The sequence below is a fragment of the Acartia tonsa genome, chromosome 6 (assembly GCF_053477335.1).
Source record: "Acartia tonsa isolate MP-2025a chromosome 6, ASM5347733v1, whole genome shotgun sequence".
In the NCBI taxonomy this organism is placed as follows: domain Eukaryota; kingdom Metazoa; phylum Arthropoda; class Copepoda; order Calanoida; family Acartiidae; genus Acartia; species Acartia tonsa.
In genome coordinates, this window is record NC_137265.1 from 3,053,209 (window position 1) to 3,070,231 (window position 17,023).

The window sequence follows — 17,023 nt, forward strand, 5'->3', positions numbered from 1 at the left end:
CGTTTTAGAGACAGCTTTCCGCGGATATTAAAGTTAAAAATTATAGAACCAGTTTTTTAGCCTGCAGGGCAGAATGCCTGGGCTAACAAAACTGGTATTATTATAATGATCTTAATTTTAATATCTGCGGAAAAAATTCTGTAATATGGTTTTTCAGTACAACTGAAAACAAGTTCTAACCCAGCGGATATTAATCGGTTCTGAAGCATTACTGGAAATTACTAAATATATTACTCTTACAAGAAATACAAATTTAAACAAAGCTTTAATAAAATAAACACTTTTCCAGTATGGTTTCGAAACCGATTAATTGACTGATTTGGAAATGTTCTAAGCCATACTGACAAATAGTGTTTCATATTTTGGAAAATTTTCCATTAATAATAAAATCATAAAAAAATACTCGAGAATTTGGCCCCTTGAGGCCAACAAATTGGAATTAATCTAATAATTTTACATAAAAACAATTGATGGAAAGTTTTCTATGGTACTATGCATTAAATAACTATCAAATCACGTTTTTGAGATCTAAGAAAAGGCCAACAAAAAAACTGACCAAAATACTAGAGAAATATTACATTTACGTAATATAAAAATCCAATGAAAAAAGATATAAAAAAAACATTCACATTCTATAAAAAAAGAAAATTATAGAAGTAAATGCTTGGATAAACAATATTAAAATCCTTAAGTAGCGTAACTACTAAAAACTTATGATCTTATTGCGGCAGTTTATATCATCGAGGTTTCATGGATAAGACAATGCAATTAATTAATCTCCTCTTATACGTTTTACACTTTATCTTTGGTATCTTGTAGTTTTGAGAATGAATGAAGGGAAGATTAATTTATATGCCATTGTCCTCTCCCTCCTCTCATCTCATTTAAATTGAAGATTGTGTAGAGATCCCTCTTTAGGACTACTGTCTTCCTTGCTTAGCATCTAAATGAAAAATATTTGTTTCAATAGCTTTCAATAGCTTTCAATAGCATTCAATAGCTTTCAATATCTTTCAATATCTTTCAATATCTTTCAATATATCTTTCAATAGCTTTCAATAGCTTTCAATAGCTTTCAATAGCTTTCAATAGCTTTCAATAGCTTTCAATAGCTTTCAATAGCTTTCAATAGCTTTCAATAGCTTCAATAGCTTTCAATGGCTTTCAATAGCTTTCAATATCTTTCAATAGCTTTCAATATCTTTCAATATCTTTCAATATCTTTCAATATCTTTCAATATCTTTCAATATCTTTCAATATCTATCAATATCATTTAATATTATTCAATAGCTTTCAATAGCTTTCAATATCTTCAAATAGCCTATGAAAGCTTAAAATCATTCAATATTTTTCAATATCTTTCAATCATTCAATATCTTTCAAAACTTCTCAATCTTTCAATCATTATCATTATCAATCATGGATAAAACAAATATCTTTCCTGGTTGATTCTCATTTTGACATGTTCAAACTCTGGCTGCAGTAAGCTGGCATCCTTGTCTGCTTCTATGGTTAATACTTGTCCTTGTACTAAAATAAAAAAAAGCTTTACATAGGTCCCAGGATGGTTTTATTCTATTTTTATGCCCCCTCCCTTTCCTTTCTAAATGCTAGGGATGCACCCACTAAGATCTGTTTGGCTTTTGGTCCTGAACACATGTTAAGCAATTTTGCAGATGGGGAATCTTACCTTTATCAGAAAAGTTCTTAGATTCTTAAAAATTAATTAATGTACAGCAAGTAGTGATTCTGTTGAAATAAAAAGGCAAAGTAAAGTACTGCCACTTACCTGGAAACTTAGCATGGCACAGCCAGTCTTCATACAGATCATGTAAATCCTGATATAATCAAACTTTTGTTCATAGTTTTACAGATACCCATAATGTTTTTCAATGTTTTTAGATTTTAAAGTTCTTTTTTGAAATCTTTGAATAAAAAGACAAAAATCTTTTTCCAATTTTTTTGATGTTTTTTCAATGTTTTCAATAACATCTTAGAAAAAAATTTTAAAATTAATAAAAATCCTCTGTAAAACATCCAATAATGTTAAACTTTCTAGTGATCCGTGTAAAAATGTTACATGAGGACGTAAAAATTTTTGCGCTATTAAATGGAAATCAAACCAAAATAATCATTTAAAAGGAATAAACTTTTAATATGTCTTAATTTTTCATTGATGTTTAAAATGCGATTAAGAAAATGAAATATTCAGTTTTAAAAAAAAAATGTTTACATAAACCTAATTTAATTCCCTAATTATATACTGCAAAGCAGGCATAAAGGAACCCCCCCCCCCAAAAAAAAAAAAATAAGAGAAATGCGTTAAATTATTTAAAATAAGTGAATTAATTTAATCTCCTACAAGTCCTCTCTTCCTTCTTGAATATAAATATATAAACAGCTGTATTGGGAGTAGTAGGTAATAGCAGAAAAAAAGCTTTAAACCATACGAAGACTTAAATCATCAACTAAAATAGTCTTGCACACCCAAGAACCAAAATGAAACATTACTTAAATGGAGAACTCAGTTGGTTCAGAAGTTATCGAAATCTTAAGCTACAGACAAAAAAACCTACTCATTTATATTATTACTAGCGGCTTCGCCCCTAGCCTTTAGAGGCTTTGCCCCAAGAGGTTTGATCAAACTAATTTTTCGTGTTATAGATTTTAAAGAAATTTTTTTTTTTTAATTTTGGGGGAGGGATTTTTTTTTTTTTTTTTTTGGGGGGGGGGGGGGGGGGGTTAGTCGACCCCACTATTTTTTTTTGGTTTTAAAAAGAAAAAATAAATTTGTGGGGGGGTATTTTTCATTTTGGGTAGGTTAGGGGTGTCCTACCCCCCAAAGAAAATAGTTATAAACCTTCCCGGGACATATGAGAATCTACCCTGTTAAGGAGAACCCAATCGGTTCAGCGGTTAGCGAGATCCTTCGGTACAGACACACAGATACACACACAGACAAACAAACATCCTGTTACTTTAGTATAAGGATAATATTAATTTATAAAACTTAACTTACATAAGATAATAACAAGATGGTTATTACACAAAGGCGATAATCATTTAGCAAAATATATCTTTTAGAGGAGCTAAAAAATCCCATTTGATCTAAATAAGGACATACGGACACTGCGTGCTATAGCGCAGCTTCGCTGCTTTAAGATTAAAAAAAATTACCTTAATATACGACAACGATATTAATTTCTCTTCCCCCCGGTTTCTCTGTTTTAATCTTTCATACGCAATCTAAATTAAACATTTTTATTTATTAAATTCCATTTAACAGGAATTTGAAAATTGTTTGAATTTAAATAAATCAACTGAAAGGAATGTTTAATCTAAAATGCATTTAATCTTAGCTCGTAGTCATACATCCGGAGCTGAATATTTTTTCACTTAGTACTGCAGAGATGGTAAAAAAACAGGTTTGCACAAACAGGTTAGCACCAAGATCCAGTGAGAGGACGGACGTATGGACGATCCAACCCTTAGTATAGAAAAGCTTCGCTTTTAAAAACCTTATTAAAGTTAAATTTTAAAATTTTGTGTCAACCTACCTCTGGAGAGGTTTTCAGGTATACAATCAGGTCAGCACAAAGATCCCAGTGAGAGGACGGACGTATGGACGGTTCGACCCTAATTATAGAAAAGCTTCGCTTTTATAAACCTACTTAAAGTTAAATTTTAAAATTTTGTGTCAACCTACCTCTGGAGAGGTTTTCAGGTATACAATGAGGTCAGCTCCAAGATTCCAGTGAGAGTCACAGGTGATGTATTTAAACCAGGAATCCAGCACCTTAACAGTTATACAGTAGCATCGCTAATTATTTAGACCGTTCAGAAATGTATGAATAATGTACAACATGTGTTCACTAAGATCTTGATACACTGCTAAACCGATGAATCCAAGATTTTCATGGAAGTTATGGGCAGGATTTAGGCTTTTCATTGGGGGAAATCTGTCCACTTGAAGATTTGGCCCAAGAAAAAATTATTAAGGCTCCTCACCGAAGTGTCAAGATATGAATATATTGCATAACTTTAAATTAGTAACATATTTTTCTTGTACGGTCATGTTCAATAGCTTGCGGTAGGGGGGTGTCAAAACCCCCATTAAAATTACAAAGGCAAGCCTTCCCTTATTTTTCACTCCCTTAATGCACTTTTTAAGAATTGATAATCGTACCCTTGCTGTAAAAAGCATTGCAAAAAAAACGAAGTAATATCATTACAAAACGCAAATCATTTTCATATATTGAAGGATTACAAAGCAAAAATTCGATATAAAAAGAAAAGTTAGTTTTCGTAAAAATGTCTGAGAAGAATATTAATCAAAAAGTTAACCTTTCTGCTCAAATGTCAGGGGTCGGCAGCCGCATATTTATATTTCGCTTATTTTAAAAGGTTGTTTCGGAATATTGCTGTTTTTTTATACTATCATCTAGGTATTCTGTATTCTTAGGGGACAGATGGGCAAGTAGCTTAAAATCAACCCCGGACTTAATTCTGAAAAAAAACTAGCCTAAAACCACCACAAGACCTATCAGAAGCTTGCCTTAAAATAAGAGAGCCAAATCAGATCAGCAGTTAGGATCTTAAGCTTTAGACAAAAAAAAACCTTACTACTTTATGAAATAGGATAGACTTAGTGTAAAGTTCAGGAGTATGCAACGACTTTTTAAAAATTCTGGGGGACTAAACTAAAAGCGACTTGACTGGTTAATTAAAAATTAGGGGGGTTTTATGCTTAACATTCAAGATGCAACTGTCTCTGGCTATTTAAAAATTAAGCGAGCAAATGCGACTTGCTGAAAAAAAGTGCGGTTGAATATCATTGCAACTGCAGATCTTTAAAGAAATGTATCTTATTCTTATCAGATTATTGTTTCTTTGAAAATATTTATGTAATTTTGGAGTTATAAAAAAATTGATATCCACGTCAATTCTCATAAATAAAAAATGGAATAATAATTGTAAAGAAAATTACATTATTTACTTTTTGGTTGCGCAGCTACTCAATAATTTAAATACAAATTCTACTCTGTCGCTTACCTCATATTCTGATGGTTGCATCTTTCCCTCTTTCTGTCGCAACAAAATAATATTCATAAAACTGTAATTATAATGTTATTTCTCGTATTCATTCGAATCCGGTGGATAGGAACAGGTTCTCATCCATACGAAAAAACTATGTCTAGCATTGTATTATATACCACGGGGCTAAAAAACTGGTTTTAATCTTATAATTGTACATTTTTATATTTGTAGAAAGCTGGCTGTATATAGTACGATGCTAGACATAGTTTTTCGTATGGCACCACGGGGCTAAAAAACTGGTTTTAATCTTATAATTGTACATTTTATATCCACGGAAAGCCGTTTATAATACGATGAAAGAAATAACTATTATAGTTTTACCTAAATCTTTTAGTGGTTTGCTTCACATAACATAAACAGAACAATCAATCTTTAGTTAGGTTAAGTATGGGTTAGGACAGATCAGCAGAGATAGAGCACCGCAGGGGTTACATTCAAAATAGTAGGGAAGGGTTCGGTGGTCCAATGATAAATCAAAGCGAAAGCCCTTAGCTTTTTGAAGCACAACTAAGTTAATTCTTAGTTGTGCTTCTGGGTAATAGAAATAGGGTTTAAGTATAACCCTATGATAATGTAAGTTAGTTTCCAAATTACTCATCTCCGTTTTTAATGTGTGGGAAAAACAGCCGGCGCTTCAACATTAAAAAAAAATACTCTTTAATCAAAACGAGCTTTTGTAGTGTATTTGATGTAATCGGTAAGGAAAAAAATTCAGTTTGGATAATAAATTGTGATGGGTGGAGATTAAGACTATTGTTTTCATCCAAAAGTAAGCTTCATAATCGTCCCATCCATTTAAAAGCTCGTGTTAATTCAACAGACATCCACCCACTTGAGAAATAATAAGATATGAAATTATGAATAAAATTCCTTGAGATTTTCCACAAAGCAGTATCTAGCGCTGAATAAAGATCTTTCTAATATTTTAACTGGATAGGCAGCTGAGTTCTCCACATGATGCTCTAAAAACAACAATCATCGAATTATATCCAAAATATTTATCAAGTAAACAGCGGTATGGCAGTTGCTTTAAAGAGGTACAATGTGGAACTGTGAAGAAACGGCGGCTGAACCGCCGCTATCGCCGATTTTTTAGCGGGAAACGGCGGTTTCACCATCTTTTATTCACAGTTTCATATTATGCTTCTTTAAAGCGACTGTCATTCCACATTTCAGTGCTTTAACTCTTTTATTAAGTAGCTTTGGTTTCAATAAGTGTCACAACCTTCCCCTCCCTTAATACAAAAGAGGGGGGGGGGGGCGGCTGTAAAAAGCATTTTTGGATCAAAACGTTCCTTTTGGAGCAAACACGAATAATGTTTTGTGCACAAAAGGAATTGCCCCTAATCTTTTTGAGGGGTTATCCGAAAAACTCTCACCAAATTGGCAAAAAAATCTTTCTTAAACATACAATCATCCCAGCCGTTTAAGAGATCTTTCAACCATACATACAACTTATTCTACAATAGGATTTTTAATATATAAAAAAAACTAAAACTTGTTACCTAACATTGTTAGTTGGACATAAGTTTGAAATGTTAAAGACCATCTAACTGGATCCTGATAATAATAGTAAACATTAACACAATATCCTAATATATAAAGTAGTAAGATTTTTTGTCTGTAGCGAAGGATCTCGCTAAACGCTGAACCGATATGGCCCTCCTTTACAGTGAATATTCTAATAGTTTTCAGGATGGTTTTAGGATATTTTTTTCATAAAAAGTCCGGGTAGGTATGGTTTTATGCTTTTTTTCTGCAGTTCCATATTCCTTCGTTATATAGCCCCTAGATGCTAGGGGGCAGCCGCTAGTAACATAAAAAGGATGAATTAAACGTAGAAAAAAATTACCTATGAACAAAATATGTTAGTTTAATATTTAATTTTATTAAACCAAAGCTATTTTTTCATAAAAATTTTGGGTATAATTCATACCCCGCCCTCCCCCCCCCCCCCCCCCACATTCTTAGGCGCTCATGATCTAAAAGATGATAGTCTTGTCATCAGTTTAAAAATTAGCTACTTAAAACATTTATGTGACATTTTATGTAAATTTTAAACTTGATATATCTTTAATTCAATTAATGTCTTTTGGACTTTAAAGTGACATTTGACCAAATAATTTGATTTCGCTGTTTAAGTGACCAAACTATTAGGTATTTTAAGAAATTAAACAATGACTGATAAAAGTTCTTTGCATCCCCAAGGATTCAGGGGTGTATATTCTGCATGGGATCCCCGGCTCAGGGGGGGGGGGGTTGTAATAAAATATAAGTGGTTGGAGGGAAAAAAAATGTAAAAATTAAGAAAACTGAACACATTTTTTCCATTTCGCCACCCTCCTTGGTTAAAAAAAACTAAAAAAATGTGTGGTAGGAGGGATAAAATAAATAAAATATAGAGTTCTTTAAATATTTTTCTATTTCCCCCCCTACTTTTTAAGAAAAATCTAGGGGGGGGAAAAAATAAAAAATTTTGTAGCAGGGGAAAAAAAATATATCTTGTGCAGAATATACACCCCTGCAAGGATTACAAACTAAAATATCCCATCTGTAGGATATATTTTATTATTTTTTGGAAACATATAGGTTAAAATCAACCAATCAAAATATTACTAGTACCCAAAGTTTTTGAACTGGCGAATAAGACAAAACTTTGGGCACTAGTGTAATTTACAGTTTAATGTCCAGGGTTGGCATTAAAAAAACCACTTGGTTTAAACCAAGTGGTTTAAACCAAAAAAAACAAGCTTAAAAAAAACAAAAAAAAACAAGGTGGGGATGGTTTAAAAAAAAAATATTTATACAAAGGCCTATCTTTCCAGTTATATCTTTTTATAATGTAAATAATACAGTAAATAAGTGTCAAAAACCTAAATACCAGATATAAAATTATTTTAATAGTTTAAATATTGTAGTTTGGTGATTATATCTAAGAGCATTCAACAGTACACAGTGAAAGAGACAAAAAAACCGGTTGAAACCAAAAATAAAACCTAACTGGTTTGTTCTTTTTTACAAAAAAAAACCTGGTTTTTTACCAACCCTGCTAATGTCCTCTATCTCCCTTCCAAACTATTCATATTCTTTAAAGTTCCCTTAATTTTGGAAGATTTAGATTACGTTTTTGCAAACCATATTCATTCATTAATTTAGAAAACAAAAGAATACTAAATCAGGAAATTTTTCTAAAATTATATTTGGGGGGGCAAATAGAGAGGTCGTCAATTTTGCGATGTGTTGCACCCCAACAACAGCTGAAAACACGTATAGGTTTCGTGATTTTTTTTCTGAATTAATTTCGTTATTGGTATAAGCTGATACTAAATTATACTATTGTTGACTCAAAAGAAACAGGGAGGGAGGAGACATTATAATAACGTTTTCTTATTCGTAGACTCAACAACTTTGGGGACCTTCATTGAATTTTAATCAAGGGGGGGGGGGGGGGTCGGATCTGACACTTTTGCGTAAACAGAGGGAGCATAGGCTTTGTCTTAGGAGTGAGAGAATAGGTTATTAAAGACAAAAGTTTACTTTTGGGGTGTATTTTTAAGACAAAACCTATGCTTCCTGTTTACGCAAGTGTCAGATCCGACCCCCCCCCCCCCCCTTGGTTCATTAAGTTGAATGTATTAACGTTTCAGCCACGTTTCAATTGTAATCTACAGAAAGGGTAATTTGTGTATAATCATTGGGAATGCACATCAATTTATAGACCATTGTATATCTCTTTCGAAAAGACAACTTTACGAAATTCAACAAATTGTAAAATGGTATTGGTTAGCTGCACGTGCTGTGTTATTTTAGGTAAGTCAAAGGAATAAAGCTATACGTAAATAAGTTTAAAATTCAAAGTTTATTTTCTAAATTTCAATTCCTAAAACTTAATTACAAATAGCTTTAATATACACCTAGCTTTAAGGATGTTTCTTGATAATGGATAAATTATTATGTGGATCTTACACCAGCTTTTCGTGTTCTCTAATAAAGTGAAACTTGCAGCTTGCTAAAATAACGATTCCCCCCTTTCCATGCTCTTTACCCCATACTGGATGAACTAACTGACCAACAAAAAAGCTCTCCATTTTAGCAAGCTAAAAAAATTGACGACAATCTTCCACCTCTTATGAACTAAACATCAGGTTTCATAAAATTAATCATTTTGTTCTAATAAATAACTAAAAATTAGATCTATTTGAATAGCTTATACCTTTCCTTACATCCTTGAGTGTTTGTATAACGACCTAATTTAAATTCATCAAAGTTAATCTGGAAAACCAATGAAGAATAAAGGGAAACTGTAAATCAATGTTAAGTCATTTAAACTTTTTTGTCTGTAGCAAAAGATCTCGCTAACCACTGAACCGATATGTTTCTTATTTACAGTGAAGCTTCTTATAGGTCCTGTAATGGTTTTACGCTATTTTTACTTTCAAATATTAAGCCCCTAGACGTTAAAAGGTTTTATGTTGTTTTATAGAGTTAGGTCGCTTCCTAGGGAAACATAAAACATATATTTCATTAATGTTTGACATGATAAATATCACCTTGTCACTAGCGGCTACGCCCCTAGATGCCTCTAGGGACACATACCAATGTTTTAATTTATTTTAAAATCAGCTATTAACCAAAAATTTTTTTATCGCCGCTAGATGGTGTTAGTTATGGTTTTAGCAAATTGCCGCGTTTTTCTATTTTATTTATTTTTGTCGATTTCTCTGGGGATGGTGGTGGTACCCTCCACAAAAATAGTTATAAAACTTTCCGGGACCTATGAGAACCTACCCCTTTAAGCAGATAGCGAGATCCTTCCGTACAGACAAACAAACAGACATCCTGTTACTTTATTATAGGGATATCTTGTATCAGAACTAGCGGCTGCGCCGCGCCCCTAGCATCTATAAGCTCTAGGTATATTATAAGGGGTATGGAAAGCAAAAAATAAAAATCAAATAGCCTAAAACCATCACGAACGTGGCTTGCTTTGCTTTGCTTAGAAGACAATATCTTTACCTCGTACATTAACTGTAGAAGATTAATTCCATTTAGATTTCTCCATTTGTGTACAGGCTCCTAGTTCAGACAATCATTTCCAAACACAATCTATCTATCTATCTATCTATCTTCTATTTAGATTTCTCCATTTGTGTACAGGCTCCTAGTTCAGACAATCAATTCCAAACACAATCTATCTATATATCTATCTATCTATCTATCTATCTATTTAGATTTCTCCATTTGTGTACAGGCTCCTAGTTCAGACAATCATTTCCAAACACAATCTATCTATCTATCTATCTATCTATCTATCTTCTATTTAGATTTCTCCATTTGTGTACAGGCTTCTGGTTCAGACAATCATTTCCAAACACAATCTATCTATCTATCTATCTATCTTCTATTTAGATTTCTCCATTTGTGTACAGGCTCCTAGTTCAGACAATCAATTCCAAACACAATCTATCTATATATCTATCTATCTATCTATCTATCTATTTAGATTTCTCCATTTGTGTACAGGCTCCTAGTTCAGACAATCATTTCCAAACACAATCTATCTATCTATCTATCTATCTATCTATCTTCTATTTAGATTTCTCCATTTGTGTACAGGCTTCTGGTTCAGACAATCATTTCCAAACACAATCTATCTATCTATCTATCTATCTATCTATCTATCTATCTATTTAGATTTCTCCATTTGTGTACAGGCTCCTAGTTCAGACAATCATTTCCAAACACAATCTATCTATCTATCTATCTATCTATCTATCTTCTATTTAGATTTCTCCATTTGTGTACAGGCTTCTGGTTCAGACAATCATTTCCAAACACAATCTATCTATCTATCTATCTATCTATCTATCTATCTATCTATTTAGATTTCTCCATTTGTGTACAGGCTCCTAGTTCAGACAATCATTTCAAAACATAAATTCTTTACGATATACCAATCTATCTTACTTTAATATAAGGATAAGACAAAAGCCGAAAAATTATTGTATATCCCCAAAGATGATACACAAAATTACCCTTTCTGTTGATTAAAATTAGTGGTAGAAAAATTTTAACACTCAACTTAATGAAACAACCAACCAAAATTCAATAAAAGTCCCCAAAAGTTGTTAAGCCAACGAATAAGAAAACGTTATTATAAAGCTGTGGGGACCAGTGTAATAAACAGTCCAATGTCCCCTTCCTCCCTGCTACGATAAAAATTAGGTATTGACAGGGATAACAACAATCATAAATTGAAGCTCAACAAATCTGACAAAAGAACAAACATTGAAAATTATATAGCGAAATTGCTTTTGACATTGTAGAAACAGAAAATATATAGGTAGAATTCTGTAGAAAACTGATCAGTTATTCCATCGTAAATTGTCTAAAATACAGGGATTTTAATAAAAAAAAACCTACTTGAAGAAAAGACTAGTTGCTTTGCCCCTGGCCTCTAGGGGAGGGCGGAGGTCAGGATAATAGCCTTAAACCACTAAAAGACAATCATAAAGCTTCCATGAAAACTTTAATCAATTTAGACAAAATTTTTCGAGATCTTAAACTACAGATAAAAAATTACTACTTAATAGGATAGAAAAATAACCAAGCACTCCAGTTAGATAAATAAATATTAAAAGTGTGGAAAGATGCCTCAAGCACTTTAACACCGGGCAGGCCTTGAAATCTGTCCAGGAACAAAGATTTTCCAGCTCCAATATTTCCCTCAACTTTGGAAAACAATTATCAGAATTCATTAGTAGCGAAGCTACCCTATAATTCACTCCGTCTGTTCGTTTATAGCTCTCTGTGATCTATACATCTATCTAAACCTCAAAGGCATAAACCTTACTTTTTAAAAAGATTTTTAAATTTTCTTTGAGTTTTTGTATATTGTCTGTCTTTTTATTGGAAATGAACGTCTGCTTGTCCAATTACATAAATTATTTGTGCTTATGGATATTATCATCCTTTTTAAAACTTTGAATATTATTGATGGAAAAAAAGGTTTATGCGTACGGTGTGAAAAAAATATTCACATGTCAAACTTTAACTATAAAACTTGTAACAAAAAATATATTTATCTGAGCATAACCGAAGTATTTAATTTTGCAGTTAATTGCTAAAATATTTTTAACCCTACATTGAAGTAGCAATATTATCAACAGATTTTCCGGTTCTTTAATAAAATAGAACACGCAGCTGGCTTAAATAGCGATTACCCCTTTACATTACTCCCTTAGTATTTGATAAATGAACTGACCAATAACTGAGTTCCATGTTAGTAAGCTAAATTGACATAAATTTTTCCCCTGTCTTAATATCCATGTATATTCTACATCCATTAGTGTAACCATAAAACTTAAAACACTGATAATTTGCCTAGAACAGTAATGGGGCGTTGCATATTTCTCAGAAAATTGGACATTCGCATTTTTACATCTGAAACTAAGAAAGAATTTTAACAACATTTCCAGTATGTCTGCGAAGCCGATTAATATTCGCTGGATTAGAACCGGTTCTCAGCCATTCTGAGAAATCATGTATAAAATTGTATAACAGACAATTTTCCACGAATAATAAAATAAAAATAATAAGATTAATACCTGTTTCATTTTGAAATCCGCGGAAAGCTGTCTATAATACGATACGATCAATAACTATTACAAATTTTAGATAGTAAGATTTATTTTAAAATTTAACATTAAGTAATTATAAAGTTATAAGTGAGGTAGTTTTATTCAAATATGAGGTAGATGGATTACATAAAATAAGTCATAACATTGTATCTATAGGGATAAGACAATGGCTGATAAATTGATGTAAATTTTCAATGATAGAACACAATATTGTCCCTTCTGTAGATTAATATTAGTTGTTGAAACGTTTGGACACTCAACTTAATAACCAAACCAATCAAAATTCAGCAAAAGTCCCCAGAGTTATTGAGCTAACGAATTAGATATTGTTATTTTAAAACTTTGGGGACTATCAATTTACCCTTTCCCCTGCATAAGACAATGACCGTGAGATTAATTTAACAGCCATTGACCTATCCACCTTATATAGTAATATTTTATCTTATGAGGTAGTTAAATTACATTAGACAAAGTCATAACAATAAATATAAAATAATATATTAAGGAATAACTTAAAAGCGAAACAATATATTTTCATTTCATACAAATTAGCTTCCTTTTACGGATATTTTTTCTTATTATTTCGGAGATTTTTCTTAGAAATTATTTAATCTTAGCATTACTTGATCAAAGATTATTTCCATCACTTACTAGCAGGACTAGTAGAAAATCATGAAAATTCTATCCCTAGCTAAATTAGCGGTTGGAAAATCCGATGAAATCCTTAGCTGGATCTTTAAATGTGTAGCCGTTGCCGCTACCAAAGTTACAGCTACTAACCTAATAGCTTTAAATCAAATTGGTTACGCGTGGCTACGGCTATATGCGATCCATAAATCACAACAACTTTTTGAATTTTCAGTAAAAATATGGAGAAAAAAATAATAATAATAATACGTAAAAACTTCAAACATTTAAAAATCCATGTTTTATTGGCAGCACTGGCAGTGGCGACGGCTACACATTTAGAAATCCAGCTCTTATATTTTTTTTTAGAATTTTGCTCTTCATAAACCATAGGGGTGTGTGAAGAAAATAAACTCTATTCCTAAGACATGAAATTAAATCCCTATCTTGATTACAGCGGTGCGGAGCCGTTTGATTTTAGTGCGGCTCCGGCTCCGCCCTAAAATCAAGAAAAACATATTTTTTTGCCAAGTCTATTTTTGACTTTTGAAGGTTTTAACAGGATCTTTAAATCATATTAGTGGTGAGCCAGATCGGGTTGAGCCGAATTTCAGCCAATCACAGCGCGGCATTTCATAAAATGCTGTGCTTGGTGGAAAGTTGGCTCACCCCGATCTGGCTCACCACTAAAATGATTTAAAGATCCAGCTCAGTTCAATTTTTGATAAAAATGACTTGAAAAACTTAAAAGAGGCATTTGCACACGACACAACAGAATTACCAAATTATAATTAATAAAAACCCGGAGCCGTTTTATAAAGAAAATTACGGCTCTTGCTCCGGCTCCAGTAAAATTAGCGGCTCCGCGGCTCCGGAACGCTGCTTGATTGATGAATGACTACATCAAAAGGTTCCTGTGTTCGTATTTACGTGGTAGGCAGACATTTGTTATGTTTAGAAACTCAAAATCTAAATATAGGAAAGTTAAACAGGGTGTACCACAAGGAGGGGTTCTCTCACCCCTGCTGTTTAACCTCTACATGTCCAAAATGCCTTCACCACCTGGAAACATCAAATTAGTATCATACGCGGATGATGGTAACATTCTTAACTCTGGCCCTCTGATTGAACCTGCTGTTAAGGAGATCAATGAATATTTGATCACCCTTGATTCATGGTTTAAATCAAGGAATCTCTTCATCTCCCCCTCTAAATCATCAGCCACAGTGTTTTCAACATTCTCTGGTGATGTTGGAAGAGAGCTTGATGTTGAGATTAATGGAGAACCTGTGCCTACTGAAAAGAAGCCTAAGATCCTAGGAGTCACTTTTGACGGTCTTCTTTCCTTCAAAGAACATGTCAGCAACATTAAGACCAAGATCCTTGCTCAGAACAATGTTCTGAAAGCTCTTGCTGGCTCCACCTGGGGGAAAGAAAAAGAGGTAATAATCAACACCTACAAAGCAACAGGTCAGTCCCATCTTAACTACTGTTGCCCTCTTTGGACCCCTTCACTTAGCAAAACATCATGGGATGAACTCCAGGTAGCTCAGAACCACGCCCTCAGAGTCGCCACTGGCTGCCACAGGATGTCTAACATAGACCATCTCCATGACGAAACTAAGGTGATGAAAGTGCGTGATCACTGTGAGATGATCAGCAAACAATTTCTACTTGCCACCCAGAAACCTGATCATCCCAACCACACTGATCTCAGCAGACCTCCCCCCCTCCGCCAGATGAAACAATCCCTATCTTCTAAATTTGGCAATGAAATAAAAACCATTGCTCGCAATCTGACGGAGGGAAACTACAAACAAAAACTCAAGTTTATCCACACCAAATCTGTAAAGGAGGCCCTTAGCAGATATGACAACAATAAAGTTCTGCAAACACGACCACCAGAAATCAACGGATCTGAGAAAAGCCTCCCCAGAACCACCAGATCAACTTTGGCCCAACTAAGATCTGGCTATAGTAGCTACCTAAACAGCTACAAATCCCGCATCGACCGCAGTGTAATAGACAAGTGCCCCCACTGCGATAATAGTCACACTACTGCCCACCTTTTTAATTGTCCAGGCAACCCCACAGACCTCACTGTCACCAGCCTCTGGAACAAACCCATGGATGCCGCCAGATTTCTTAACCTGGCAATTGATGACGAAAATCATGAAGAAGAAGGATAAGGGCTACAGAAAGAAAGAAATTGAAAACAAATAAAATCATGAATATAGTTGAAAATTGGGATATAATTTCTGATTAAGTAAAATTCTGAAAATCTCACAGGAATTCTAGTTATCGTTTCGCTTTTAAGTACCTAATCTATACACAAAACAAATTTTAATTAAACAACAGTAAATTTAAATGTTATAATAATGATACAAACACAAATAAACAAAATCTTTTTTTTTAGAAATATCTTTAAAAACACTTTTAATATTTCTTGAAAATACCATTTAAATTGTCAAAAGAAAGTTACATAATATTGTAAATATTTGAAAAATAAAAACATATTTACAAATAACATCTGTAAGCTACTTAAGTTTTGTCACTGGTATAAATAGTTGTTACAAATATATATATTATATTATAGGGTTGGCAATCCGAATCCACAATCCACAATTGAAATTACGAATTCAGATTGTGAATTTTTATGACTTTTGTAGCGCTTAATATATTATAGGGTTGGCAATCAGAATCCACAATCCACAATCCACAATTGAAATTACGGATTCAGATTGTGAATTTTTATGACTTTCTAGAACTTAATTTTTTCATTTAAAATGTGACAAAAAAGTATTTTATTGTATATTTACTTCAGGTAAAATGTTGAATATTATTCAAATCTTTTTTTTTGTATTTTACTTTTACAATAGCTTTTAATAGTTATTTTAATTAAGTTAGGTTAGGTAAGGGTTAGAAAATGGCCGCCGTAGGGGCTAGAACTATTTTTTTTTACAAAAAGACCTTTAAAAATATTGCTAGAATCCGCAATCCGCAAAAAAAAATCTACAATCCACGGATTAATCCGCTATTTTTTAGGGCGGATTGCAAACCTTAATATATTATGTAATAATATAATATAAATCTCTATATTGTCAATATTTTTTTGCAATTTTGTTAATAATAAATACATTACATAAACAAATATTCTTTTTAAAAAAGAATCTTATCAAAATAAAGAACTTAAAATAATATTGAAGTTTTGTTTAAAAAGTTTAAGTCACCGGTATGATTACAGTTATGAAATTACTGGTATGTTTTGGACTAGTTATTTACAAATATATAAAAACATTGATATTAGCATAAAAATCTTAACATTAAAATAGATATTTACAAAGGGATCATGTTCCATTAGAAGTTGGTATAATATAACAAGTTAATAAACCTGGCATTTTTTGATAACCATGAAAAGTTACAAAGAAAGAAAATTAAACATAATTAAACAATCCTTTAGTTACATTAATAGAAAAAATTTAGAAAACAAATTTTTAAGTTATTTAAAGGGGACTATCCACGAAACTGAGCAATGATTCTAAGCACCTTCCAGCATTAATCCACAGCATTTTTTTAGTTAATAAACTAGCTTTATGATTAATATTTGGTTTATCGACTAAAAAGTTAGGTTTCACCATAGTATTATTTGGAAAAATCT

At 32.5% G+C, this 17,023-nt stretch overlaps 1 protein-coding gene across 1 annotated transcript; it reads right to left on the reverse strand.

Moving 5' to 3' along the window:
• Window positions 1-407: 407 nt before the first annotated feature.
• On the reverse strand, window positions 408-13,522 carry LOC145321587 (deoxynucleoside kinase-like). Its single transcript, XM_080163026.1, has 11 exons — window positions 12,482-13,522; window positions 11,753-11,829; window positions 10,115-10,174; window positions 6,604-6,658; window positions 5,969-6,060; window positions 5,054-5,086; window positions 3,708-3,797; window positions 3,179-3,247; window positions 1,791-1,839; window positions 1,443-1,531; window positions 408-943 (listed from the first exon to the last, which is right to left on the reverse strand). The coding sequence occupies exons 1-11, from the start codon at window positions 12,531-12,533 to the stop codon at window positions 881-883; spliced, it is 729 nt and encodes a 242-aa protein (XP_080019152.1). The 5' UTR covers window positions 12,534-13,522; the 3' UTR covers window positions 408-880.
• Between the last annotated feature and the right edge of the window lie 3,501 nt (window positions 13,523-17,023).